This window comes from Armigeres subalbatus, chromosome 1 (genome assembly GCF_024139115.2).
Source record: "Armigeres subalbatus isolate Guangzhou_Male chromosome 1, GZ_Asu_2, whole genome shotgun sequence".
NCBI classification, from domain to species: domain Eukaryota; kingdom Metazoa; phylum Arthropoda; class Insecta; order Diptera; family Culicidae; genus Armigeres; species Armigeres subalbatus.
In genome coordinates this window covers 112,143,765-112,171,028 of record NC_085139.1, presented here as the reverse complement: position 1 = coordinate 112,171,028, position 27,264 = coordinate 112,143,765, and the positions used below count along the sequence as shown (strand labels likewise).

The 27,264-nt window shown below is 38.9% G+C and overlaps 1 protein-coding gene across 1 annotated transcript in view; it reads right to left on the bottom strand.

The window, feature by feature from the left end:
• Positions 1-27,264, bottom strand: part of LOC134204969 (angiotensin-converting enzyme-like) — a 64,108-nt gene that overhangs the window by 27,921 nt on the left and 8,923 nt on the right. Inside the window, exon 2 of the mRNA XM_062679801.1 lies at positions 1,254-1,463. Coding sequence (XP_062535785.1) covers positions 1,254-1,463 — 210 coding nt within the window. The remainder of the gene's footprint in view (positions 1-1,253; positions 1,464-27,264) is intronic.

Genomic DNA, 27,264 nt, shown 5'->3' with positions numbered 1-27,264 from the left:
CCAGGAATTCCTCCGGAAGTTCCTCCAGGAATTCCTCCGGAAGTTCCTCCAGGAATTCCTCCGGAAGTTCCTCCCGGAATTCCTCCTGAAGTGCCTCCCGGAATTCCTCCGGAAGTTCCTCCAGGAATTACTCCGGAAGTTCCTCCAGGAATTCCTCCGGAAGTTCCTCTAGGAATTCCTCCGGAAGTTCCTCCAGGAATTCCCCCGGAAGTTCCTCCAGGAATTCCTCCAGAAGTTCCTCCAAGAATTCCTCCGGAAGTTCCTCCAGGAATTCCTCCGGAAGTTCCTCCAGGAATTCCTCCGGAAGTTCCTCCAGGAATTCCTCTGGAAGTTCCTCCAGGAATTCCTCCGGAAGTTCCTCCAGGAATTCCTCCGAAAGTTCCTCCAGGAATTCCTCCAGGAATTCCTCCAGGAATTCTCCGGAAGTTCTTCCAGGAATTCCTCCGGAAGTTCCTCCAGGAATTCCTCCGGAAGTTCCTCCAGGAATTCCTCCGAAAGTTCCTCCAGCAATTCCTCCGAAAGTTCCTCCAGGAATTCCTCCGGAAGTTCCTCCAGGAATTCCTCCGGAAGTTCCTCCAGGAATTCCTCCGGAAGTTCCTCCAGGAATTTCTCCGGAAGTTCCTCCAGGAACGCCGACGCATGGTGCTTTGTTCCCTAGGAGCTACCAGCTAAAAGGCGTTATGCCTCATGCGTTTTCGGCAACAGAATATCATCACGTTTTCGAAATGTGAATATTATCAATATGATGATAATATATCTGAGATTTTTGACATTTTTTGAATCTTGTTTAACTGATGCATAATGTAAAAAAACAGCGTTACAAATAAGACAATAAAGCAGTGTTTGCTTAGCTAGGGCATATTGCCCCCCTTCCCCTACGTAGATTGCGTTGATATCTTCTATCAGCCTTATCATACCCGAGCAATACTAATGTTGTAAACAAATTTTTATCAGTCATAAAAAAAACAAATTTGATTGAAGGCCTTCAATTATTATCAACTAATTTTGGAATCGTCAACAACCTTTAAGTTTAATAAAAGAAGCTAAGATGTCTATTATTCGACAAAACATGCATCAAAATGCTTAAAAATAAACGCAGTATTAAAAAAACAATCAAATATGTTTGTATTTCAGTTGTTGTAATCCAACCAATCTTAATTCGGTTGCTAGGGTATATGACTATTGACTATTATTAATAGCAATCAAATCTTGAGAAGTTTTTATACTAAGAGAATTCCATCATTTCAACCGACCTGTTCTTCCTGATAGCCAGTGTTCTCGGTGTCGATGGCAACATTCCAGTTTGCTTGCACTTGCCGGTTACAATAGTCACGCACTTCGGAGTCATACTGGTTTAGGATTTCCTTCATCTGCTCCTCGTTGAGGACATCACTTTTAACCACCACCTGGGGCAAGGAGGATGTCAGATGGCAGAGGCATACCGCCAGTGCAATGGAAAATATCTGTGATGGAGAGAAACCGGATGGTAATGGTAATTAGCTGATTAAATGATTTATTGAGTATAATTTTGGAATGTAAATAGATTAGTTAGCACATTATTGACGTAGGTATAGAGATTCTGCTTGACATGTGATCAGTTATCAGCTGAATAGATAAAAACACAAATATGGACATTAGGGTGGTTCAAAAAATCGATTTTGCTCCACAGTGCTCATCTGATTCTTTACCATGTTCTGAGTGTCCTCTGAAAATTTGAGCTCATTTGGATTAAAACTGATTTAGCACAAGCCGTTTCAAGTTTGCATGCAAATTAGTATGGGGAAATTTATTTTTTCATTATACTGTTAATAACGCTTCCCCATTATGCGCAGGTTAAAAGAAAACCTACACAGCTTTCACCCAACGAAAATCGCATGTTGATTAATCACCCCAATAATTAGTAATCGAATTTAATCTATACCGTAGTTTTCTGGAGCTAACTGCATAACTCATCAACAGGCAACATTGCTGCTTGTGGCGCAAAAGATAGCACACACACATTCAGGCTACTATGTTGCACTGCACATTTCAGTGATGCCCTCAAAAAAGTTTAACGATCATGACTAAAGATTCGCAACCTGTCTTAAAATCGATTACTAATTATTGGGGTAGTTAATCAACATGCGATTTTCGTTGGGTTAAAGCTGTTGAGTATTCCTTTTAGCTGTGTAGGTTTTCTTTTAACCTGCGCTTAATGAGAAAGCGTCATTAACAGTATAATGAAAAAATAAATTTCCCCATACTAATTTGCATGCAAAATTGAAACGGCTTGTGCTAAATCAGTTTTAATCCAAATGAGCTCAAATTTTCAGAGGACACTCAGAACATGGTAAAGAATCAGATGAGCACTGTGGAGCAAAATCGATTTTTTGAACCACCCTAATGGACATTCAATGGCTTTCTAACCGATTGGAGATTGATGTCAATGGATTGATAGCAAATAGATTGCGCGAAGTACATATTTTGTTTGTATCTAATCTTATTTTTACTGTCTAGTAGTGACCTCATAAAGGAAAAAATCAAGTTTATTAAATACTTTATTGGAGTTAAATTTAAGATGATTTTTTAAACATTTTAGGTAGTCAACTTTGATGACTCTTAAACTCTATGAAATTGATTTCATTTGTTCTTGTGGGTCCGCAAGCGCAAGTCGTCTTTCACGAATTCTTCAACCACCTCGATTTCGTCACCACCGACACAAACTCGTGGTGCGTGGCTCACATCGTCTTCCCTTGAGCCTCTTTCCATCATGTTCTTCGTCTTTGACGTGTTGATGACTAGTCCGAACCGCTTATCCTCGTTCTTCAGTCTGACGTAGGCTTCCTCCATCTTCTCCAAGATACGTGCCATAATATCTATGTCGTCGGCGAAACCAAATAGCTGGACCCGATCCATCGTCGCCTTGATCAATCGTGTCAGTTTATCCGAAAATCAGTGTTCGAGCATTAGCTGCCAAAGCATTAGTTGCCAGACTGATTGTATCATTTGCAGCTTTGAAGTCGATGAATAGATGATGTGTGGGCACGTTGTATTCGCATCATTTCTGCAATACCTGAGTAGAGTTTCCTCCCATAAATTCCGCCTGATACTGTCCTGATACATAAAATTTAGGAGAGTTCCTTCTAGGCGGCATTCAGCAATTTGATTGCGCGGTAGTTGCTACAATCCAGCTTATCGCCCTTTTTGAAGATGTTTGAGTAGCTCTCCTGGTAGTTAGTCAACCCCAGTGGCTTTGTTGTTTTTCAGCCGGCCAATCTCCCCCAGGGTTTCGTGGAGATCCGGTGCCGGGAAACGTATGTTCTGCGCGTGTGCTCCCAGTTTCGTCACCATACCGTCATCGTAGTCTGCCACATCGCCGTTCTACGTAATGTTGCCGCCACCTCTGGATCACCTCACACTCGTTCGTAAGAAGGTTTCCAGTTATGTCCCTATGGTTTAGGGTCATTTGGCCGAATGCCGTTTGGCCGAATGTCGTTTGGCCGAATGCCATTTGGCCGAAAGGGTCATTTGGCCGAACGCCATCTGGACGAATGCCGTTTGGCCGAATAGTTGAAATTCTCCGAATGAAGAATAAATGAAGAAGAAGGGAAGAGAAAGAAGAAAGAACCATAGAAGAAGAAAGAATCAAGAAGGAAAAAAGAAAAACAAAAGAAGTAGGAAGAATAAAGAAGAAAGAAGGAAGAAAGAAGATAGAAGACGGAAGAAGGAAGAAGGAAAAAGGAAGAAGGGAGAAGAAAGAAGAAAGAAGGAAGAAGGATGAAGAAAGAAGGAAGAAGGAAGAAGGAAAAAGGAAGAAGGAAGAAGGAAGAAGGAAGAAGTAAGAAGGAAGAAGAAAGAAGGATAAAAGAAGAAGGAAGAAGGAAGAAGGATAAAAGAAGAAGGAAGAAGGAAAAAGGAAGAAGGAAGAAGGTAGAAGGAAGAAGGAAGAAGGATAAAAGAAGAAGGAAGAAGGAAGAAAAAAGAGGGAAGAAGGAAGTAGGAAGAAGGAAGCAGGAAGAAGAAAGAAGGAAGAAAAGAAGAAGGAAGAAGGAAGACGGAAGAAAGAAGAAGGAAGACGGAAGAAGGATAAAAAAGAAGGAAGAAGGAAGAAAAAAAGGAAGAAGGAAATAGGAAGAAGGAAGAAGGAAGAAGGAAGACGGAAGAAGAAAGCAGGAAGAAGGATAAAAGAAGAAGGAAGAAGGAAGAAAAAAGAAGGAAGTAGGAAGAAGGAAGAAGGAAGAAGGAAGAAGAAAGAAGGAAGATGGAAGATGGAAGATGGAAGATGGAAGATGGAAGAAGGAAGAGGGAAGAAGGATAAAAGAAGAAGGAAGAAGGAAGAAGGAAAAAGGAAGAAGGAAGAAGGAAGAGGGAAGAAGGATAAAAGAAGAATGAAGAAGGAAGAAGGAAGAAGGAAGAAGGAAGAAGAAAGAAGGATGAAGGAAGAAGGCAGAAGGAAAAAAGAAGGAAGTAGGAAGAAGGAAGAAGGAAGAGGAAGAAGGAAGAAGGAGAAGAAAGAAGAAGTAAGAAGGAGAAGAAAGAAGAAGGAAGAAGTTCTCTGTTCACTTTTCTCTTCCCACTTTTCACATTTCACTTCTCACTTCTTACTTCTCATTACTCACGTTTCATTTCTCAATCTTCGCTACTCGTAATTTGAGGTAAAATTTTTAACTATTCGGCCAAACGGCATTCGGCCAAACGACCCGTTCGGCCAAAAGGCATTCGGCCAAACGACCCGTTCGGCCAAACGGCATTCGGCCAAACGGCTTTCGGCCAGACGGCATTCGGCCAAATGGCCTGACACCGTCCCTATATATGTCAGGCTGTCACAATAATTCCTTATGGAACTCCAGAAAGAATTCGTGGCAGAACTCAACAAAGAATTTCTGGAGGAACTCTAGAAGTAACTCCAGGAAGTAATGTTGGAGAAACTTTTTACGGAATCCTAGGTGAAATATTTGGAAGAACAACAGAATAAGTTTATGGAGGAACTCCAAAAGGGATTTCCTGGAGGAATTCCTTAAATAATTCCTGAACTCCATAAAGAAATCTTTGATGAACTTCAGGAGAAAATTTTGGTGGAGCTCATAGAAGAATTTCTGGAGGAATTCAGGATGAATTCTTGGATTAACTCCAAGGTTAATTCCTGGAGGAACTCTAGAAGGAATTCCTGCAGAATCTTGTGAGGGAATCCCAGGAGTAATATTTTGAAGAACTCCAGAAGAAATTGATGGAGAAATTGAAGAAACTTCACGAGGAATTTCTGGAGAAACTTCTGGAAGAATTCCCGGCATAACTCCAGGACGAACTCCTCGAGGAACCTCTGGATGAATACCAAGAGGAACTGCGAGAGGAATTCCTGGAGGAGCTCTAGAAGCAGATCCTGCAGATACTTCAGCAGAAATTCCTAGAGTAGTTCCTGGATAAGTAGTTCCTTCATAAGCTCCTTCTAAAATTTCTCCAGAAATTCGCCCTAGATTGTCTTTTGTGATTCCTTCTTGATTTCCTTCAAGAACTCTAGGACGAACTACAGGACGAATTCTTGGTGGAACTCATGGGGGAGTTCGTGGAAGAACTGTAGAAGGAACACCTGGTGGAACTCCATAAATGAATTCCTGGAAGAACTCCAGGAGGGGTCCAGCAGGAATTTCTGAAGGAACTCCAAAATTAATTTCTGGAGGAACTCCAGGATGATTTCCTGTTCCTGCAGGAAGGAATTCCTAGAGGCACACCTGGGAAAACTGAAGCGTCAACCCATCAATCCCATTAACGTCCATAGAGTTTTTGTGTACAGCTTGCTATTCAATCATTCCAAAACTAGGTGTTCTAAGTTCTCCAAACTGTTTCGGAGTTCGAACAAATTCGACCTCCAAGTCAACAACAATTTCTGTTGCTGTGTATTTGTTGAACGCGCAAGAACGTGTGACTATCAAGCAGCTGTTTGTTTTGCTATTCTGCTGTAGAGTATCGTTTCTGAAATGTGAACGAATTGTTTGATGATCGATCAACAACGTTTGATGAACGATCGCTATCATCATATTAAGTCATTCAGATTTCTATTTGCTGCTAAAACGAGGACAGAAAAAGAAAAAAAAAGTTGAACCACCAAAGAAACGTCTTGTCTTGTCTCATCCGATTTTTTTCGTTCAACATTTAGCTGCCCAAAATGCCTTCAGTCTATATGTCAAGCTCTATCTGGAATAAGGGCGAATGTCGCAAGAGAGAATTCTCTTCGCCGACTTTCCCTCTTTTAAATTAAAGTGACAAGCAGATGATTTCGTTGCGGTTTTTCCCCTCAGAATGAAAGAAAACAATCAAAACTTGCATTCTGAGGTGATAAACCGCGAAGAAATCCACTGCTTGTCACTTTTATTTAAAAGAGGGGAAGTCGACGAAGAGAATCCTCTCTTGCGACATTCGCCCTTTTACCAGATAGAGCTTGATGTTATACAAATGACGTGTGTATTGTGTGTGACGGCGCTTATGCCTTGTTCAGATTACAGCTGAATAACATGTTATTCGAAGGTGTTACTTCTGAATAACAAAACCGTTCGCACTAGCATTTTAGGTAATACTATTTGACAGCTGACAGCATGTGTCAAGCGCCAAATTTTTTCGAGCAGTTTGTTGTTTGTTTACAAATATGCAGCGAGATTCTTCAAATTAGAATTCAATTATTATTAAACAATTAATCTGTTTGCGATTAAAGAACTGTTCAGCGGTAATCAGATTTATTAATTTGCTATTTTCTTCGTAATTGCAAGAAGCGGACCAAACTCCAAAGGCGTGAGTTCAGTATGGGATGAAACTGATAGGGGAGATGCGGTCAATATGCGCCTCCTAAGCTAATCACTTAATTTAATGGTTAATAATGGATTCAGAAAACATGTATTTTAGAAGTGTTTACCAATAATCTAACATATCAGTCATTATATGGTTCAAAAATTTCCATGTAAACCCAGCAATATTGCAACAAAACGATTTTATTCCAAAATTGTGAGTTTCAATTCAAAATGAACGATGCAAGGCAATATGCGCCACCCAAAAATGATAAACAAAATATTCCAGTATTTTTCCCCAAAATTTTCAAACTATTCTGCACAAAATTAGTGTCAACTCTATCCTTTCAGTTAGTCAATGTCTCAGACTGATGGTAATGATGTGGAAATATTTGTTGTATCTACAGAAAAGCACTGCGGACAGAAACGCCGAAATTGCGTTGGAATAATGTTTTATATAATGCCAAAATAATGTTTTATTTTTTTAATTTTCAATACAGAATTGTTGACTGAGTTTTTTTCGTTTGACGGCATACAAATTGGTTCTGGCTTCAGCTGCCTACTTTTTTGAGACAAAATTTTGGAAATGAAACAAGAAAAGGGGGTGGCGCAATTTACCCAACCAGCGCATTTTATACATATCTCCCCTAGTGATTAGTGTGCGCTAAAAAGCCAGAAGTATTTGTGTGCTTCGTTTGAATTTTATTTTGCGTAGGTAGGTAATTTCATTAGCTTGTTTACTGAGGTTGCTTTCTATATAAAATAGTGTGTATTGTTTGTCTTAGGTTTCGTCACCGGTGAACGGGATGTGAAGTCGAGGATTCCATAAATATTACACAGGCATAGTGTCATCAGTGTTGGTTGTCCTCCCCTATTTGGTTGTATCATTGATCGGATTATTCTGCACCTATTTTGTAGATCCAGTTTTGCTCAAAAGGTCATCAATCGGAAAACCACAAGTTGTCGGTAGTGATAGTATCATAATTGGTTTTAAGAATAAGAAACCCACCGTCGTTTCACCCACAAGAGGATGTACGAAGTAACTTTCAATTTTTATAATAAAATAACAATTAAACAACGCAAATTATTAAGAGGAGATGGTATTAGTTGCCAAAATCAGCTAAAACCATTCATCACATTCCATTTATATCTCAATTTAGGTGAATGAGGTCAGGCACGGAACTACGTTGTTGTGTTTCGCTAGGAAGGGATCGTACTAACTAAAATAGATACTAGAGTAAAATGATTCAAACGAAATAAAGATATTCAAACGCATTCACTTCTTCTTCTTTTTCTTCTTCTACGGGTCTACATTCCAAGTGGAACCTGGCGCGCTTTTCAACTTGGTATCCTCCACCATTTTCTCAGTTAAAATTTGAAAGCTTTTCTATGCCCGCCATTGCATAAGTGTATGTCCTGTTTGGCAAGTACAATGGATACATTATGCCCAAGCAATCGAGATTGTTTTCCACCCGAAAACATACTAGACTTAACCGAAAATCAAACTTGTTAACTCTGGATTCGCAGTCCAACGCATTCATAACATACTAGACTTAACCGAAAATCAAACTTGTTAACTCTGGATTCGCAGTCCAACGCATTCAGGCAGATAGCTTAAGGGCTAAATATATTCAAGTTAATATGAATTAGATGGTTCAAATAAAATGTAAGCAACCTGAAAATCTATTCTTGTTTTTATTAACTATGGATTCAATTCACTTTTAATCTAGCTTTATTTTTTTCTGAATTTTAAAATTATTTATGAAAGTTTCCCAAGTAATACCGAATTTAAAAATTGATGTATAACGTGTTTGAAGTAAGTTGTGAAAAGGTTTCTGTTAAACTTACAGCTTATTGATTGATAGAAGATGTTTTGTATTACATTCTCACGACTTTCTGATAACATGCATTTTTTTTTTGATATTTGTTTGGTTTTTCAAAATGTTTTGTTTTACACTCTCTAGACATAAAACATGTCGCCAGGATAATTTCTCGAACTTACAATTAACATGTTCATTTTTTGACATTTGTGTAGGGGTCGTACACTAATTACGTAAGCACTTATGGGGGGAGGGGGGTCTGCTATTTTCTTACGCTCCATATAAATATAAAATGATTTATCTTGGAAAAATCTAACATGGGGGCAGGGGGGATTGAAAAACCCAGAAAAAAAGCTTACGTAATTAGTGTATGGCCCCTTAGTTAGAAGATATGTAGTTATGATCCACATGAATGTGTATTTCAAATTTATTTTATCAAAATGGAATTCTAAAAAATGTTTGCATGTATTTTTTCATCCAATCCTGTAAATATTTTTATTTGAAATGAGACATTTGTCAACAGCTTTTGTTGTATTACATTTACAGATCATATTATGTTGAGCGAATGAACATTTAATATTTAATATTGCATATTTAGTATTTAAAATTTACTATTTAATATTTAGTATTTAGTATCAATATTTTATATTAAATATTTAATATTTAATATTAATTATTTAACATTTGATATTAATTACATATTTAATATTAATTATTTAACATTCAATATTAATTACACATTTAATATTTAATATCAATTATTTAATATTTGATATTAAATACATATTTAATATTTAATATTCAATATTTAATATTTAATATTTAATATTTAATATTTAATATTTAATATTTAATATTTAATATTTAATATTTAATATTTAATATTTAATATTTAATATTTAATAGTTAATATTTAATATTTAATATTTAATATTTAATACTTCAAATTTGAAACTTAATATTTAATATTTAATATTTGATATTTAATATTTAATATTTATTAATTAATACTTAATATTTAATATTTAATATTTAATACTTCAAATTTGATACTTAATATTTAGTATTTAATATTTAATATTTTATATTTTATATGTAAAATTTAATATTTAATATTTAATATTTAATATTTATTATTTAATATTTAATATTTAATATTTAATATTTAATATTTATTACTTCAAATTTGATACTTAATATTTAATATTTAATACTTCAAATTTGATACCTAATATTTAGTATTTAATATTTAATATTTAATATTTTAAATTTAAAATTAAATATTTAATATTCAATATTTAATATTTAAAATTAAATATTTAATTTTCAATATTAAATATTGAATTTTAAATATTAAATGCGACAGTCCATCATGAAGTATACCTTGCCAATTTTCAGTTCCGTTGTTCTACACAGCTGATTGAAGAATCCGATAGAAAACGAATAGGAAATCAAAAATGACATTGCCGTATAATCCAATTGGACACGTGAAATGACCAACCACTTGAATGCAAGAAAACATGCGCAGGGCCTTCGGCCTTCAGTCGAGCAGCAAATTCGATCAGTTGTATCATGTTATTCGCAATAACATGATATTCAAAGGTGTTATTCGGCTGTCAGAAATGTATGGGAATATTACCTTCGAAAAACATGTTATTGGCCGAATAACACCAAAGCGCGAATAACATGTTATTCGATCGTAGTGCGGATATAGCATTACATGCAATCAATTCACGGAGCTAGTGTCGGACTCTCCGAAGATGATGTACGCTGTGCGATATAAATTTTAATTTGGCTGTGCAATGACTATCATGATAATCAATCTGTTTGTGTTACCTAGTGCCAAAGTGGATAAATTATGAACTGCTAGACTACGCTTCTTTTAAAATCACGGTAGATGAAAAGTATAAATTAGTGCTGTTACGAGAAGAAACCTGACACAATGCAACGGAATAAAGTACCGAAAATTTATAGAACGCTCTAAGAAGTACTTGGAAACCTTCTCTGTAAAAACGAGGCGAGAATTTTTGAACAGAGAGAGTCGTTTGGCAGAAAGCCATTCTACCAAATGCCCCAACGACCAACAAGCATTGAAGAAGAATAAAGCGCTTATATGACCAAAATTATAGCTAAAATTGTTTGGTGGTAAGGCCGAAAGTTGTTTGGCCTAATATGATAGATTTTGCTGAAGCCCATCTAGTCTAAAATTATGTTGCCGAAAATGTCAGTTGGTCGAACTGTTCCTTTGGATGAAAAATGAAAACAATTGGCCGTAATGTCATTAGGCAGAAATGGACATTCGGTCGAATTGATCACTTCAATTCGGCTGAATTGATCACTCTGCCAAAAAATCCATTTAGCTGAATAGGTCATTTGGCATAAAATGCTGTTTGGCTGAAATATTTGTTTTGCAGAAGGGACATTTTCGGGCCAAATGACTCTTTCTGCCAAACGACTATTTCTACCAAATGTCTTTTTCGGACAGAGGATCTAGTCGGTCAAATGACTTTTTTGGTCAAATGACATTTTCAGCCAAATAAACTTATTCGGCCGAATGTTATTTTGTTATTTTTGGTCAATTCATTTCGACCTAATGCCGTTTCGGACAAAAGTTTCTTCTTCTTCTTCTTCAATGCCTCTACATTCCAACTGGAACTTGGCCTGCTTTCCAACTTGATATTCTATTAGCATTTCCTTAGTTATTAATTGAAAGCTTTTCTATGCCCGCCATTGCATGGGTATGTATCTTGTGTGACAAGAACAATGCATACACTATGCCCAGGGTGTCGAGAATGTTTCCACCCGAAAACATCCACTTTGTCTTGTACATAATATGCATGGCGATCAGTAAATTATGGCCTGGCCTGAACCCTGCCCTCCACAACCAGTACAATTGATGAAGGACTGTGGGACCAAATATCAAAAGGGCTATACCTCGAATGAACAAATTTTAAAAATCTTCTATGCAATTTACCTGATCAAAACAGAATGTTGAATAATATGTTAACAATATGATTCTTAATTAAAACCCAGAGTCTACAGATTCACAAGCCTCCATTTAAGAGACATGAAAGCTTTTTCTCGAAAAGCTCAGCTGCTTCGTTGCAAGAAAATTGGAAGCATCCTTATACGCTTCTCGGAAGCCTCCTTCCAAGCAGCTCGGAGGACTCCTTTCAAAAGGTTCACAAGTTTTTTTCAAGAGGCCCGGAAGCCTCATTCTAAGAGGCTCGGAAACTTTCTTTAAAGAGGCCCGGAATCCTTCTCTTAAGCTTTTTTCTCTAAACTTTCTTGTTTTTTCTGCTTCTTTTAAAAGCCTCGGAAGAATCTTTTCAATGGAGTCGGAAAGCATTTTTCAACAGATTCGAAAGCCTCCTTTTAAAAGACTCGGAAGCCTCCTTTTAAAAGACTCGGAAGCCTCCTTTATAGGGGCCTGAGAGTCTTCTTTTAAACTTTATTATTTAAACTTTCTTATTTCCTTTTCTCCTTCTTTTAAAAGCCTCGGAAAGCTCTTTTCAAAAGGCTCGTAAGGCTCCTTTCAAGAGGCTCGGAAGCTCTCCCGTAGCCTCAGAAGCGTCCTTTCAAGATACTCAGAAGCCTCATTCTAAGTGGCTCAAAAGCCTTCTTTCAAGAGGCTCAGGAACATCTTTTAAAGTGGTTTGGAAGCATCCATTCATCCAAAAGGTTTGAAAGGTTCCTTCTAAGTGGCTCGGAATTCTTTTTTTCAAGAGGATTGGAAGCGTCCATTCAAGATATTCCGAAGCCTTTTAAATGGCTTGGAAGCCTTCTTTGAAGGCTCGGAAGACTCCATAGCTGCACAAATCTTACTGCTTTGGTTGCAGCAACATTTATGTGACTCGATTTGGTCGTATATGAATTACATAAATTCGTGTATGATAAGTATACTACTCGGGCTCTTTTGAAAAGCTCGAAAGCCTCCTTTCAAGAGGCTCAAAAACCTCCTTTCAATAGGTTAGGAAGCTTTTTTTCAAAAACGCGCGGAACTCTTTTGAAAAGGCTCGGAAGGTCCCTTTCAAGAAGCTCGAAAGCCTTCATTCGAGTGGTTCAGAAGCCTCCTTCCAAAGGCCTGCTTTTAGGAGGCTCGTATTCGTTCCTTCATAAGGCTTGTAAGCGTCCATTCGAAATACTCCAATGCCTCCTTCTAAGTGGCTAAAAGCCGCCATTCAAGAGGCTCGGAAGGCTCAAAAGTGTTTATTCAAGATACTTCGAAGCCTCCTTTCAGAGGGCTCAAAAGCCGCCATGCAATAGGCTCGGAAAAATCTTTTCAAAAGGCTTCGAATTCTCCTTTTGAGAGCTCGAAAACCTCCTATGAAGATGCTCAAAGTTCTTTTTTAGGACGCTTGGATGCATATTTTCAAGAGACTCTCTGAAGCCTCCTTTCAAGTGTCTCGGAGGCTTCCATAAAATGGCTCAAGAGGCTCGGAAGACTAATTTCAAGACGCTCAGAAGTCTCCCTTGAAGGTGTTTAGAAGCCTTCTTTCTGTTGGAATATCAGGTAGTGTGCGACGCTTCGCTGTAGATCGAAGATGGATAAGAAGCGGGCGCCGGTTAGTTGTAGTTGCTCTTTGGTGTAGATTACGGAATATTGTTATGGATTATTGTATACCTATTGTTGAATAAAGAGAACTGCAGCTGCAGGCAGAATTATCAGTCAGTAGCCTGCCGTGGAGTGATAGGGAACTCTAGTATTTGTTTTGTTCTTCATGAGGAGGTTCCCTTCTCCGGTCAACAGGTTATGGGCCCAGGAACGATTCCCGTTCTCCATCTTAGTGAGATGTTATGGCCGTCGACGTTATCACAGTGGGATCATGGATCGGCCGCAAAAGTCGCGTGGCGAAGTGGGATCATGGATCAGCCATGTAAGTCTTGGGTATCGCCGGACGGAATTCATCAGGAGATTGGTCGGGCCACTTCTACAGGCGCATGTGCTGGAGAGGTTGTCGTACAAACATCTGAGTGGAAGCCATTTGTACGGGCAACGGAATTTTTCCGGCGAGGAGAAGCTCTGGACGGGAGGCTCGGTGTTAGGATGAGCCAGACAGTAGCGACGCGTGCACACTAAGGAGGAGATATCAGGTAGTGTGCGACGCTTCGCTGTAGATCGAAGATGGATAAGAAGCGGGCGCCGGTTAGTTGTAGTTGCTCTTTGGTGTATATTACGGAAGTTTGTTATGGATTACCTATGTTGAATAAAAAGAACTGCAGCTGCTAGCAGAATTATCAGTCAATAGCCTGCCGTGGAGTGAAAAGGAACTCTAGTATTTCTTATTCTTTGTGAGGGGGTTCCCTTCTCCGGTCAACACTTTCATGAGACTCGGAACCCTCTCTTCAAGGAGCTCGGAATTCTTTTTCTAGAGTTCAAGCCTTTTAAGCATTATTTTAAGCAGTACAGAGGCGTCCTTTCAAGATGCTCTGAAGCCTCCTTTTGAGTGGCTTGAAAACGGTCTTCCAGAGACTCGGAAGCATTGCTTTAAGAGGCTCGGAAGGTTCTCTCGGAAGAGGCGTGGAATCCTACTTTCAAGAGTCTCGGAAGCCTTCTTTCAATACGCTCGGAAGCCTTCAATACTAGACCAACATTTGAAAAGGGCGTAACCGCCAAAATATAGTCATAAAAGTTTTGTAGAAAGCTGGATGAATGAACTTAATTTGAATTGGGAAATTTAAAAGAAAATGAAATTTTTTCATATATCTCAAGAGCTACGATTATTTTCAGTTATAGCAAAAAAAACATAGGGGGTACCTCAATTAATGCAAAAGCTTGTAGGGGTACCTCTAAAGAAAAAGGTTGAGAACCGCTGTTATAACCTATTCAGCCAAACGACCATTTCAGCTAAACGACGTGTTAGGGAAGAGTATTTTTTCGACCAATTTACCAATTCGGCAGTATGTCGCTTTCTTCAAATTTCTTCAAACTTAGTTCTTCGGCCAAATGGCTTTCTCCCAATGACTTTCGGTCAAACGACCCTCCTCTTTTTTTAAATAACTTTCCATTGAATTTCCGCATAATTTCTCAAGGACAATACAAAAAATTTCCTTTTTTCGTTGAAATACCGAACGGTATCCCGTGATTTAAAATACACACGTGGAAGCTCTGAACAATTTTGGTTAAATTTTCATTAAATTCACCGTGGAAATTCCGAAGAATTTTTCATAGAAAATTTAAAAAGCACGTGCAAATTCCAATGAATTTCATATGAAAATTTCGAACATTTTCCGTTGAAATCCAGTTTTTTTGTTGAAGTCCACATTTTGAACAATTTCCATAACAATCTGAAGGATTTTGTTTGTAAAATTCGAAGAATACCGTTTTGGTCCAAATTCCGAACATGACTCATATTCCTAACAGTCGCTTTTAAATGGCCATTTTGGCGTTATTCATGTAATTTTTTCAATATGATCTTGAATTCATTTATAATTTTAATCCTCAGAACTAAAAATGTTTAATTTTGGGGTGCTAAAGCGCCAATGTTCGGAATATGAGTCATGTTCGGGATTTGAGTCAAAACAGTACTGAACAGAAACTTTCCGTAGATTTTCCGAACATTTTCGTGTAGAAACATAAAACAATTCTCCTTGAAAATTCCAAAGAATTATCAAAGCTTTAAAAACCTCAAAGTTGCCATTGAAAATTCGAAATTAATTTTCAAATGAATATTTTGGGAGAGCTCAAAGAATTTTTGGGAGAAGCTCATCAGATTTTTCGGACAAAATTCAAAATCTTCAAAAAATAAACTTAAAAAATCTCCCAGTCGATTCACACCGTTGACACCGCCTACACACTTAAAATAAATCGCCGAATTCGGTAAATTTTTACCGAAATCTTAACAGCAGAACTGTTCGGCAAATAATTTTACTGATTTTCGGTGATTTTGACAGTTGAACAATGGAAAAAATTACAAAAAATCTGTAAAATATTTACGGAACAGTTCTGCTGTTGAGATTTCGGTTAAATTTACCGAATACTGTGAACTGAGTTAAGTGTGCACACTGACAAAAATCCAATCATATCCATTATGTGTGATTTTTTCCTGGGTGGGGGGACAGTCAAAGCATTGTCCTACTCATGATTATGGTAAGAACATATGAAGTCATTGGTTGGTCATTGTGTGTTAGCAAAAGGTAAGTTTAAAGCTAAGCAGAATCTAAACAATAGCTATGGAGGTTTCTGAGATCCTAAAGCACTAGACTATTGATTATTCTTTACGACTTCAGACAATTTATAATCCCGAAAGCGCTCGAAGATGTCTTTTTAACTTTACTTCTCACATAATAAAGGCTTTCCAGAGGTAAAATAGAAGTTGATGAAATCTACAAATGTGAATAATTATTTTTTTTAGAAGTTATGATAAACGAAGCAGGATTATTAGAAGCCCACAGAAAAAAAAAAACGCTTGAGGCAAAACTCTAAAGATTTCTCGCTTAACTTTTCAAAAGGACCTAAGTAACATTTTTTTCATGAATTAATTTGAATAGCGCAATTACTAATATTGTTTCAATTAAAAAAATCTGCCCATAAATTGCCTTCCGATACTTTGTCTAACTCTCCTTAAAAGTCCTTGGGAGTCAGATGAAGGTTGATTGTTTGCTCAATGCTAATTGATGACTACTTCGAACTGCGCATAGACATTTGGGCACCAAAAAAATTACTAAATTTTTTACAAAACTTAGGCTTGATTACAAATCGCATCAGTTATTTGGCAACCCAATAACTGAGGTTATCCTACTAGAGTGGGGCGTCATGGTCATTTTTTCAAATCAATGGTTTTTCGAAGCCATTCTGGGTCCTGAACAACTGTGCAGAATTTGGGACCGATTGGTTGCTTCCTCGCTTTCCGCATCGCGTTTGAAGTTTGTATGGAAATTAGTATGGGAGAACGTATATTTTTGCATTTCTACTACTAGAGGTTTCAGTTCATCGTAAACCAAGTGGCACATTGCGTTAAAGTATAACCCAAAGGATGCCGAAAAACTTTGCTGAAGAAGGCACGTTGCTGGAACGTCCACGAAAAAAGTTATAACGCTTCGAAGATTAAGTGTTCAAACCATATGCAAAAAATCGTTTATTCTGCCAGCACTGCCGAACTACGTAGACCAATAATTTAACTGAGTGTTATTTCAAGATAATTGATGTTATAGGGCTTTAGAGCTAATGGGAGCTATCCGGAATCATTTCATAAAGGAAAAAATCCGATAAGAAGGAAGGTTTTGCCCTTCGATATCCATAGGTCGTCCGGTAGTGCTGGCAGAAACATTGATTCCTTGCATATGGTTTGAACAATCAATTTTCGAAACGTTATAACATTTTTTGTAGACTTTCCAGCTACGTACCTTCTTCGGCAAAGTCTTTCGGCATTTTCCAGACTATATGCTAATCTATTGAGTCACGTGATTGATGATAAATTGAAGCCGCTAATAGCAAAAATGTAAAAAAGTACGTTTTCCCATACTAATCTCCATGTAAATTTGAAACGCGACGCGGCATGCGAGGTCGCAACCATTCGAGCCCATATTTGGCACAGTGGATTGGGGTCCCAAAACGATTCAGAAAAACCTTGATCTCACTTGATCGGACGAAGTTTGAGTTTTTCCATACAACTACGACCCACTCTATTATCCTACTAAAATGTATATGTAAATAGATATGAATAAATGTGTTCCTTTAAGAACAAAATATCACATGTCAGTCGAAACGGCGTTTTGTTCAGTTTCTTAGAACCCCAATCATTTCGTTAATCATTACGGATAAAACTAATAAGTAAAGATCATACATACGAAAACGAAGCCTTCGATCTTAATCCGTATTTAGTGGAAGCAAAGTGTACAGCGTGCGTGACGAATTTTATAGCAGTTATGGATATCTAGTATTTCCAAATATATCTCAATCTTTTTCAGCAATCATAGAAATTTATTTGAAATTCACTGCAAAAATATCCATTTCTGACAGATATGTCTGAATCTTGTTATACATTTAAAAAAACGTTTTGAAATTTACTGCAAAAAAATCGTCACGCACCCTGTACATATTTGATTTGAACGAGCCCCATCAAATTGTATTCACGATGTCATACACACTAAGTTTTTTTTTCTTTTTCGAGCTCAGCAAAATTAAGCACCTCTGCAGCGCGGTATACGGTAGAAGCTCCGATAGTCCTGGGTGTTCCTGTAGTTGCGGTAGTATTGTTTTTACATAAACTACTTATTAAACGCAGCAACCCATGTAGTATCACTAAAATACCTTTTATGTTTCTTTGATTTGCACCAATATTTGCGGTAGTGTTTCTATAGTTGCGAGTCCCATATGAAAACAATGGGATTCGTAACTATAGGAATACGAATTAAAAAATACCGCATCTATTGAAACACTGCATCAATAATTGAAGGAATCATTTTAGTTAACAATGATGGATTCAGCTGCGATTGAATCACTCATCGTTTAAAATATATGTTGTGCCTCCAAATGAACACTTAAGGTGAGCCTAATGAATTACAGACTTGGAGTAAGGGTAGAAATTGTGGTTGAACTTCCTTAGTTTCTCCACTATTGGGTCTTACCCTAGCTCAGTAAATGTTAAAACTTAACTTCGGCAGAAAATTTCGTTTATAACTTTTTCTCCCCAAAATATTTACCGTATTTCAGCAACCGAAACGTCACTTTTACTGAGATGTCGGCAAAAATCATGTTTCCTGAAACTCGGCGGTGCCCACCTCGGGAAAATTAACAAAAAAATGCTGAGATTTCGCCGAAAAAATTAAGTTTGTAACTATATGAGAATATTTTACCTGACTTCCGGCAATTTATATTTTTCGAGTTCACAGAAAACGAACAATACTGAACTAAGCGCCATGTGAATTGAAACTACTGAAGGCCATAAACCATTATCATTTCGTTGTGATTGCACTTGCAAGCACTTTCCTTCTCAATGTACCATGACACCTTATCGAATGCAGCTCCCAAACAATGCCCACATGCAGTTCGAACAATTAAGGGCAATGTCAATCATACAGATTACAAACGGGGTCTGATAGCGGGTGCTATATTTCGCGAACGTATTTACACTGAGTGGAATTAGCCAGCCACTGACGATGAAGTCAGCGGAGAGGAAAATTCATCAGCACACCTCACCGAATAGCCCCGCGGCGAACATAAAGATGTTACACTTGGTTAACAGTAAATATGCAAATTGCGATTGAATCGCTGTAAACAGAAGCTCATAATCGATGAACAAAGTTTGCTTTCATTCGAAGCAGCAAAACATAACTAAAGGGCTAAAGCTTCGTTATACACACTTAATTAATCTAAACGGCTGATTATTGATACGACTACCGCTAACTCACTCGACTGACCATTTCTGGTTGCAAAGCCATAGCGGGCAATTAATCAGTCACAGTCGCAAATTGTTTTATTACGATGGAGACCAAGCGAACTGTGGAGTATTTAATGATTGTATCGATTGTCGCTGGATTGATTGATTCGATGTCTGATGCGATAAATGGTCAATATTTTCGGCGTACCGTACTGGCACACGCGTCCTCGCACCGACCGTGCCGTGGTAATATCGTGTGGCAATCAATTTCTGCGTAGATTAACCTCTGTTGTTGTGTTGATGGATTATACTTGTTGAAGCTGAATCAACACCGACAGGTGATTAATTTATTTGCGTTAATTCGATTTTCTGTTAGATTTTCGACTCGGCATGTTGAGATTATGAGAAAGCTCAAAGCTTCTGTCCATCGCTCCAGATGGCAAAAGCAGCGGTCGATCGAAGCCTCATGAATTTTTCGAGTGACAACGATTATTTGTACAACATTGACATTACCCTGAGTGAAATTTTTTGCTCTTGACTAAGGACGAGGCGCCTCAACAAGCCCAAATTCAATAGGATATTCTCTGCTGCAACGACTTCCTTCTTTATGGTTGGCATTGCATCCCCCATTAAGACATTTTTGCCTCGTAATTAAGTATTCATTTAACACTTCCACAGTTATTACTTATTAACTGCGGGATTCTACGCCAATTTATCATTTATGCATGCTTATATCCTGAGGCAAACTCGATGATACTTTTTGTGCCAATAGCATTCGAGGGCAGCATTTAAACCCAAAAATTTCCAAGACTGGTACCGGGAATCGAATTCAACCATTATCATGGTCTTGCTAACCACTACGGTAAGGAAGACAGCCTCCAACTTCGTCTTGAACGAAAAAAAGACGCTTCTCAAGCTGCTAAACGATATCTACCATTGCAACAGATTCCCAAAAAGCTAACTATGTGCTATCTTCGTTTAAATCCCGAAGCCTAACCTAACCTAATAAATCGGCGGCTTATCCCTGAACGAGAGTCGAGAATTCGACTCAACAACACATTCGCGCATGACATACACTTCATCTTCGGGTCTGTCGGAGGTGGCACCAGTTAGCAATACGGCATATTGGAAACCTTAAAATCTTGGGCGGCCCCCAACCGAACCCTCGTGCGAATTGCTCAATGATACTGCTAATTATTGTACCAAACATTATCGAAACTGCAGCAACATAAACAGCCAAGGGCGTAGCCAGGATTTCGAGCAGGGGTGCAACTTTTTAAGATCTTCTGAATCGTAGTTTTAGCAAAATCTACAAAAGTTTCGTATTGGAATTATTACATATTCTGAACTTCTATAAAATCTCTTGAATACCATTCATATTACCGGGATTCATTTTTTAGTTTGAACTTCTGTCTACTCTATGAGCTGTTTTGTATTGATTCTACGTTCCATTTCACGATGTTCCATTTTTCTTTTCTCCAACCAACGTGCTAAATGACATTTGAACACTTTTTGAACGATGTTCGAATTAAAAAGTGTTGAAATAAAAAGTGTTCAAATTAAAAACGGTAGAATTACCGGGGCTCCACGGTATTAGTGCTTGGACACAATTTAATCTAAGTCCGAAAAACTTTGAACCCAAAACCTCCACTAACCAACTGAGGACAGAAGATACTATCCGGCAATCCCATGGTCTATTGGGTAATCAAGGGTTTTCCGTAACCGTAACACAAAAAAACTCATAACCACTTCACGGACAGTCGTCTTGGATGATTCTGAACCGCACGGTACCTACACTCAGGAAAATCGACACATACTTTATGGCAACAATCCATGTATTTTGAAATATCTCGGGTACTTATTCAAAAGGACGTATGTGATTTTGTAAACAAAGATTCAAACGTCGATTTGTCCAATCTGATAGCACTCCCACGCAAACCATCACCACATACAGGAAGGGGAAGCCTTCAGCTACCTGTTAGTGGTGTCGGTTTGCGTGGAAGCGCCATCAGATTGGACAATAGAGGTAATAAACTATAGAGGACGATTGTCGCTGCGGTTCCCTTTGTTATCGTCCCCAAACATGTTGGGTACCTATCTGTCAAAACGTTCTGATTTTTCCTTCGTTGACATTTAGTGCCATATCCTTGCCAGCAAAAGATGTTTCGCCAGTGACGACAGCGACAATCTCCCTCTATAGTTTATTACCTCTATTGATTGGACAAATCGACGTTAGAATCTTTGTTTACAAAATCACATACGTCCTTTTGAATAAGTACCCGAGATATGCATATCATGCGTCGGCACATATGTACTTAATTGCATACAAATTCACGCATGGATACTATGACCCACATGGATAGTATGTGTGAACACTCATTGCAAAGAATGTGGGCGCATGGAATATATGTGTCGAAAATATTTCGCTACCCCCATTGCAAAAATCCAGGTGTGAACTCATGAATATAATGCGGAGTTTTTTGTGAGTGTAGGTCTTTTCTTCTTGGAATAATTGGTCGATCCTGGCTTAGACTTCTTGGCTGGACGAAAGAAAACATCCTTGGCGATTAAAACCAACGGCCAGCAAATTCGTCCGATAATGAACAACGAGATCCTTTGCGGTTTAGGAGAACCTGACGGCTTCACGGAACGAACCGAGTGCTGAACAGATAACTAGTTAAATAAAAGAGATCATAAGGGACAGATCTTTGATAATATTGCGTTTTGCTGCCCTTCTTGTAGAATAAACTGAACAATTCAATGTTCCATCTAGCTTCTGCTAGGAAAGAGTTTGAAGGGCGGAACTCACACAGTTTACTGCACTTAAAAGTCACGTGTTAAGCATAAGTCGGTCGTCTGATATTCAGACGTTTTGCATTTTATTTTCATTTGTTTTCGGTGGGGGTCAGACCAAGCGCTACCGTTCATACAGAAAATCAATCAACCATACAAAAAATGTTACGAGGGGCAGAGAGGGAGTCCAAAATTTGCGTTACGTAATTTGTGAACGGCCCCTAAGACAAGAATTAACAAATTGTAACCAGACAATTGCAACCTTATAAACCCTTAGTTTGATTTTGCCCGAGCTTTTGACACAACATGAAACCAGCTATGATTTTGCAACAACACTTTGTACAAGACCCACCAGAGAACTTATAGTTCTCCTGTAGCAATGTGATTTATTCACAAAAATGATCATATGGAGTAAATTGGACTGTAAAATTTGGTACTGATTTAACTTTTTTTTTTTTTTGTTGGGGCGTAGAACCACTGCGTCCATTGAGTTGAACTTTTGTTGTATACCCCTGATTACTATTAACTATTCGCATCTTCTGGGTTGATCACCATTTGTCAAGTAAACAACCTAAGACGCGTATTTTCCCAGTCCGGTATAATTGAGTTAATAAAACCCACTACCTTTCCAGGATTTGCAGTCCAAATATCTCCTGGTTGCATAAAGCCACTATTTAGAAATTTAGATCTACCCTTGTACAATGCATCACAACTGCAAAGCAGATGTTCCGAGGTTTCACGTTCCATGTTACAGAAACGACAGATATCATTCTGAATCTGGCAAATATTTTTCAAGTGATATCTGCTCGGGCAGTGTCCGGTTATTAGGCCAGTGAAGGTGCAAAGAGCTCTCTTGCTGAGCTCTCAGAGCTTTTCGGTTACTTTAACATTGGGAATTATAAATCTCTTTGATTGAGCACACTTTTCGGCAACCAACCAATTGGTCATCAACCTTTGTGCTTCCCAGGATTTTAATTCCATTTTTATGGTACAGTATGATATACCGCAGGAAGGTTCTGGGCCAATAAACTGTGTATTTGAACCTCGTTTCGCAAGCTCGTCTGCCTTTTCATTACCTCCAATGCCACAGTGCCCTGGAACCCAGTACAGATTTACGGAGTTCTCTTGGCACACCTTTCGCAATGAAAGAATGCAGTCCCAGACAAGTTTACAGACAAGACGTACATTTAAAGCTACTCAACGCTTTGAGTGCCGCTTGACTATCTGTGAAAATACAAATATTTGCATATCTATATTTCCTTTCCACACAGATATTAGCACATTTCATTATAGCAAAAATCTCCGCTTGGAACACCGTTGCATAGTTTCCCATTGCCACTGAGGTCGCTATCCCAGGGCCGAAGATTCCTGCACCCGTTTTTGTTCCTATTTTTGAGCCATCTGTGTAGAATTTTATGGAACCGTCTCGAACAGTGGGACCTCCGACATCCCAAACCATACGTGATGGTTCATATATGTTGTAAGGAATGTCATAGTTCTCCACAGGTTTCATCCAGTCTCCATTCATATTCATCACTGGCCCATATTGAAAATTTTGTGAAATACTCAAGTGGCCCACTAAATCGCCTGACTTGAATAACTTCAATTGTTTAAGTTTTTGCATATTCTTTTTCCGCTTCTAACTGCACGAATTCATACAATGGTAGCAGATTAAGAATTGCATCTAAAGATTTTGAAGGGTGCTGCGCATCGCTCCTGTTATAGCAATGGATACTAACCTTTGTAGTTTTGTCAGCTTCTTCTGTGCAGTAGCCTCTTTTGTTTTTGGCCACCAGACAAGAGCAGCATATGTCAGTTTTGGACGAATAATGGAAGTATAGATCCACTTTATCATTTTTGGTCTTAAGCCCCATTTTCTTCCAAATGTTTTAGAGCATATCCAGAAGGCACTAGTTGCCTTTCCGATTGCACACTCAATATGAGCATTCCAGTTCAGTTTAGAATCCAGAATGACTCCCAGGTATTTGACCTGTTCACTAAGCTGAATTTCTAGTCCTCCAAGCTTTAGAGCTTTTAGATCAAGTTTCCTTTTCCTAGTGAATGGTACAATTACAATTTTTGACGGATTAATGCTAAGGCCTTCCTGAATACACCACGATTGGGTAAAATTTAGAGCCCATTGCATTCTTTCAGAAATGATATTGTCGAATTTCCCCCTCACTATGATGACAATATCGTCAGCAAAGCCTACAACCTCGAAACCTTTTTCTTCTAAGCTTCCTAGAAGATCGTCTACAACTAAGGACCACATTAGTGGTGAGAGGACCCCTCCTTGACTGTAAGAGACGTAAGAGACGAACTTCCCAGCTCTGAAGAGATTTCTCTTTTTGCAAGCATGCTGTGAATCCATTTGATAATGTTCATGTCGAAGTTTCTTTTCTTCATGGCACGATCCATTGACGAATAAGAAGCGTTATCGAAAGCTCCTTCAATGTCCAAGAAAGAACAAAGTGCTATTTCTTTTAACATACTGACACCCATTTTTCGTCATTGCAAAAAATAGCGTGTGCAACTCGTTGCAAAACTCGTTTTTTTAGCATTCGTAGTATTTATTTATCCAAACTTATTTCTAAATATGATTCGATCGTAAAGTGCCCATGTTTAAAGGAGTTTATTTCAGTACCCTTTCAATCTTTCAATTTAGAGGGGGGGGGTGGTAATGAAAAAGTATTCGCCGATGACGATTTCCCCCCGATGCACAGTGGCGGAAAGCCGCGGACAAACCTCAAATTTGTTTTTGTGATTTTTGTGAAGCCCATTACCCGAGCAAAGTCGAATAGCTTATTGATAACAAATTTTGTTATCCGGTTATCTAATATTTCGATAACTAAACTTGTTATCGTTTTGGTTGAATTAACAGCCAACATAACAAAAATGATAACAGAATTTTGTTCCTAAAATAACTATATGAAAACTAATTAAGTTATCACTGAGACCAAGTTAATAACATATTCTGTTATTCATTCATTTATTTAGTTAACATCTAAACAGATAACACTGAATCAACAATTTGACGCCACAATGCACGGTTCGAGGCCGCATCTCTCCATCCTCGGATACGCCCCACGCTCGCCAAGTCGTTCTGCACCTGGTCTGCCCATCTCGCTCGCTGCGCTCCACGCCGTCTCGTACCTGCCGGATCGGAAGCGAACACCATCTTTGCAGGGTTGCTGTCCGGCATTCTTGCAACATGTCCTGCCCATCGTACCCTTCCGGCTTTAGCTACCTTCTGGGTACTGGGTTCGCCGTAGAGTTGGGCGAGCTCATGGTTCATTCTTCGCCGCCACACACCGTCTTCTTGCACACCGCCAAAGATGGTCCTAAGCACCCGTCTCTCGAATACTCCGAGTGCTTGCAAGTCCTCCTCGAGCATTGTCCATGTTTCATGTCCGTAGAGGACTACCGGTCTTATTAACGTCTTGTACATGACACATTTGGTGCGGTGACGAATCTTTTTCGACCGCAGTTTCTTCTGAAGCCCGTAGTAGGCCCGACTTCCACAGATTATGCGCCTTCGTATTTCACGACTTACGTTGTTGTCAGCCGTTAGCAAGGATCCGAGGTAGACGAATTCCTCGACCACCTCGAAGGTATCCCCGTCTATCGTAACACTGCTTCCCAGGCGGGCCCTGTCGCGCTCGGTTCCGCCCACAAGCATGTACATTGTCTTTGACGCATTCACCACCAGTCCAACTTTTGTTGCTTCACGTTTCTGGCGGGTGTACAGTTCTGCCACCTTTGCAAATGTTCGGCCGACAATGTCCATGTCATCCGCGAAGCAAATAAATTGACTGGATCTGTTGAAAATCGTACCCCGGCTGTTACACCCGGCTCTCTGCATGACACCTTCTAGCGCAATGTTGAACAACAGGCACGAAAGTCCATCACCTTGTCTTAGTCCCCGGCGCGATTCGAACGAACTGGAGTGTTCGCCCGAAATCTTCACACAGTTTTGCACACCATCCACCGTTGCTTTGATCAGTCTGGTAAGCTTCCCAGGGAAGCTGTTCTCGTCCATAATTTTCCATAGCTCTACGCGGTCTATACTGTTTTATGCCGCCTTGAAATCAACGAACAGATGGTGCGTTGGGACCTGGTATTCACGGCATTTTTGAAGGATTTGCCGTACAGTAAAGATCTGGTCCGTTGTCGAGCGGCCGTCAGCGAAGCCGGCTTGATAACTTCCCACGAACTCGTTCACTAATGGTGACAGACGACGGAAGATGATCTGGGATATCACTTTGTAGGCGGCATTAAGGATGGTGATCGCTCGAAAGTTCTCACACTCCAGTTTGTCGCCTTTCTTGTAGATGGGGCATATAACCCCTTCCTTCCACTCAACATATTCATATTCATATGTATAACATATTCTGTTATACATGTTATTTAACCAAATAACAAATTTAGTTATCAGTCAACACTGCTTTACCGACCAAAATAGTGAAATCTGCTTTACCGACTTCCCCATGCATTGAAAAAAATGCATTCTCACCGGGACTCGAACTCGAGTCGGGCGTGTGTAAGGCGTCGTTGCTAGGCACCCATCCACTTAAGCTTGCTTGAGAAGCATGAATGAAGAGTGCTACGCTTTCTACACTTTTGCATTTACAGAAAAGTGTTTATATTCAGATCGTGAAGCAAAGCTCATCGCATGTAAACAACAGTCAGCTTAACGAAGTGCATAGTAGTGAAGGTAAGACGTTTGGATTGTGTGATTGTTGTTAAAAGCAAACGATTAGGCCGGAAGACAAGGCAGCTTCTAGGCTGCGGCGGAAATCCGGAAGATACGTCGTTTACATCACCAGCGGTCACTGGAAGTTGTTGTTGGCATTAACGAATACATTGACTCCGCCAGTTCTGCACCTTGTGCTGTATTTTACCCTCAGGCTACAGGTTCGAACCAAATATTCGATAAGCTTCTGTGGAAGGAAAAAGATCATCTAACAGTTTTGCATTTGATAGATGACGTAAGTATGGAGCTATCTTTTCCCCCAGGGGAAGATGTTTAATGTGCGTTGTCAAATACTTACAGCTCCCCGGTAGCTTAAACATGAGCGGAAGCCAACAATGCAATGAACGAGTTATTCTACAAGGCAAAGATAATGCATCGAAAAAGAACGGAAGGGTGATAGGCTGTGCTTACGGATTACGACCTGATAAGAATAACCTGGAAATCTCCGATTAGCAAGCCCTCATCACTATTGCGAGAAGATAGAAAAATTCGAACGAGGGTCCGACGGTCGACCGTCGGAAAGCTGTTCCGCAAACGTCAAATCACTTGATGCACGGAAAATAATGTTGGTTGATTTTTTCGGTGTGAATGTTGATTATTGAAATCAAAGAAAATATATAATTTTAAACGAGTGTTACTTGCCGCTATATATTTTAAATAAGTTTTATGGTACTTTCAAGGCATTTCGGAACGTATTTATGCGTTTTTGAGACATTTTAAACTTCTCGAATATTCTTGATATCAAGGAATATCAACACTTTTCGCACAGTGCATGTCATTTGAAGTTTCCGACACTCAGTCTTCTTCTTCTTCTTTGCTCC